At 36.3% G+C, this 2,431-nt stretch overlaps 1 protein-coding gene across 1 annotated transcript; it reads left to right on the forward strand.

Annotated features, from left to right (window-relative positions):
* Positions 1-735: 735 nt before the first annotated feature.
* LOC141590496 (protein STRICTOSIDINE SYNTHASE-LIKE 10-like) lies at positions 736-2,103 on the forward strand. Its single transcript, XM_074411087.1, has 3 exons — positions 736-932; positions 1,118-1,384; positions 1,665-2,103. The coding sequence occupies exons 1-3, from the start codon at positions 799-801 to the stop codon at positions 2,101-2,103; spliced, it is 840 nt and encodes a 279-aa protein (XP_074267188.1). The 5' UTR covers positions 736-798.
* Positions 2,104-2,431: the final 328 nt, after the last annotated feature.

The raw sequence follows: 2,431 nt of genomic DNA on the forward strand, positions 1-2,431 counted from the left end.
CCCTTTACCTCATCCTAAGCGAAAGACAGAGAGGCATTGTGGTAAAACTCCAGTTACCTACTAATACTCTAAGAGGGGGTCGGCTGACATGAATCATCCTTTAGAACTGTTTATGGGTGAAAGTACACCTCCAAATGCGAAATAATAGAAAATGAAAAGTGAAAAAACGAAAGGGTAATAAGCCCATAATCGTGTTACAATTTCTTCTCCTACATGCATCCTTACATAATCGTGTTACAATTTCTTCTCCTCGTTTAACAATTGACATGACTCCGTCTACTCCTAAAAACATCATAAATGATAATGATCAATTGAATTCCAACTTCATATTGTATTTGTATTCCTAATCCTATTCTAACAACAATTGGGCCTAAGCGAATGCATCATCGAGAGTGCAACATGTATTATTCCAACTTCATATTGAGTTCGTATTCCTATTCCTAGTCCAACCAATAATTTTGTATTGTGTCCTACTCCTAGTAGTAGTATAAAAAGCTTGTGTATTAATGTTTGAACGTAGTGTCTATATATAGTGCTCATTGTTTTGATTATTACATATATCATATCAACTCTTCACTCCAAAAAAGAAAAAAAACTCTTCAATATCAACTCTTCAATTCAATATCAACGTAACAACTCTTCACTCATTCAAAAAAAAAAAAAAAAAAAAACTCTTCAGATATCAACGCCATGTTTAATTTTCGTAATATTGTTCTCATCGTTCTTGGGTTTCTATCTAGTTTTCTTATTATTACGACTCAATCTAGGGAATATCATCATCTCCCACTAGGTCCGTACATGAGCGGACCCGAGTCTGTGGCCTTCGATTGTAAAGGTCACGGTCCTTATGTGGGTATATCGGATGGCCGTGTTATAAAGTGGGAAGGTCGCACAAAAGGGTGGACGGAATTCGCTGTAACTAGCCCACATAGGTATGTTTCTTCAATCCTATAATTTTATGTACCTGGCTTGTATGAATAACTTTGAATTTCACCTTTAATATGAATTAACGGATAAATGAAGGTTACTAATCATATAATTATTTGTTCTCGTTGGATATTTTTAGCATATAACCAACCATTTTTCGAGAGATTGAGCGTTTGCTAAATTTTTGTAGGCCAAGATTCTGCGATGGACATGATAATCCAGCAAATGAGCAATATTGTGGAAGGCCCTTGGGATTAAAGTTTGATATGAGAACCTGCGAGCTCTATATAGCCGATTCAAGCATGGGTTTGATGAAAGTGGGTAGTAGGGGCGGTGTCGCTACGTCAGTTTCTACGGGTGTTGACGGAGTTCCATTTCGATTTTTAAATGCATTGGATATCGACTCCGACTCCGGTGTTATTTACTTCACTGATACTAGTACCAAGTATCATCGATGGTAATTGCTCCATATCTCAACTTTTTTTTTTACTCAAATTAATTACCCTATAATAATTTGTCGCAGGTAAATTCATGACATAAATAACGTTGACTAAATGAAGATTTATGATGCCATGTTTATTTGATGTATTACAATATCGATATATGTATGTCAAATAGTTTAATTTAATCATAATCCTAACTAAATTACCATATTAGCATTAAAATTATTTATCATGGCGAATTTTCTTTGTAGTAAAAGAAACCCAACTTATATACGGTATATAATTGTGTTTTAGGGAATATGTACGAGCGATGAGGAGTTTCGATCACACAGGACGATTGCTGAAGTATGATCCAAGGACTAAAGGTGTCAGCGTGTTGATGGATGGTTTGGCGTTTGCAAATGGAGTTGCCTTAAGCGAAAAGAAAGACTTTGTCCTCATCGCCGAAACAACTGCATCTCAAATACGAAGACTTTGGCTCGCTGGGCCAAAAGCCGGAACTTCTGAGATTTTTGTAAAACTTAACGGCAGGCCTGATAATATTAATCGAAACAAGAAAGGTGAATTTTGGGTAGCCCAGAATCCCTCCAAGCCTGTTAAGTTGAACCAATTTGGAGAAATTATAGAAAGTCTAGCTACACCAATGATTGTCGATGCAAGCGACGTTCTCGAATTTCGTAATAGCATATGGATCGGATCTGTTATTCAACGTTATCTTCATTATAGTTTGTAGTATTTGGTATTTAAGGTCCATTTGATAAATATATTTTGTATACATTTGCATAAACGTTTTAATTTTGAATAAACCGTTATTAGTTTTCTTTGCTCTTTAACCGTTGTAGCAATGATAAACAATAGTCATATAATCATGGACAATCGGCATGCATAGTCGGACAGTGAGCTAGTGGCTCATATCGAATGCTTTTGGGGGGAGGCAGGTGTGACGGAGTTTAGTGTATTCCATTAACTTGATCGCAACTCGCACAATAACATACATATTCGGCCGCCGTCTCTTATAACATCTCTTTCTTCTAAACGGGTTGTAAATGCCTAGCTGCCTT

The sequence above is a fragment of the Silene latifolia genome, chromosome 1, assembly GCF_048544455.1.
Source record: "Silene latifolia isolate original U9 population chromosome 1, ASM4854445v1, whole genome shotgun sequence".
In the NCBI taxonomy this organism is placed as follows: Eukaryota; Viridiplantae; Streptophyta; class Magnoliopsida; order Caryophyllales; family Caryophyllaceae; genus Silene; species Silene latifolia.

Bases quoted from the DNA above. Each gene is read 5' to 3' on its own strand.
- LOC141590496 (XM_074411087.1), top strand. From the start codon at position 799: ATGAGCGGACCCGAGTCTGTGGCCTTCGATTGTAAAGGTCACGGTCCT. The intron at 933-1,117 runs GTATGTTTCTTC...AAATTTTTGTAG, and splicing joins GCTGTAACTAGCCCACATAG to GCCAAGATTCTGCGATGGAC. The intron at 1,385-1,664 runs GTAATTGCTCCA...ATTGTGTTTTAG, and splicing joins AGTACCAAGTATCATCGATG to GGAATATGTACGAGCGATGA.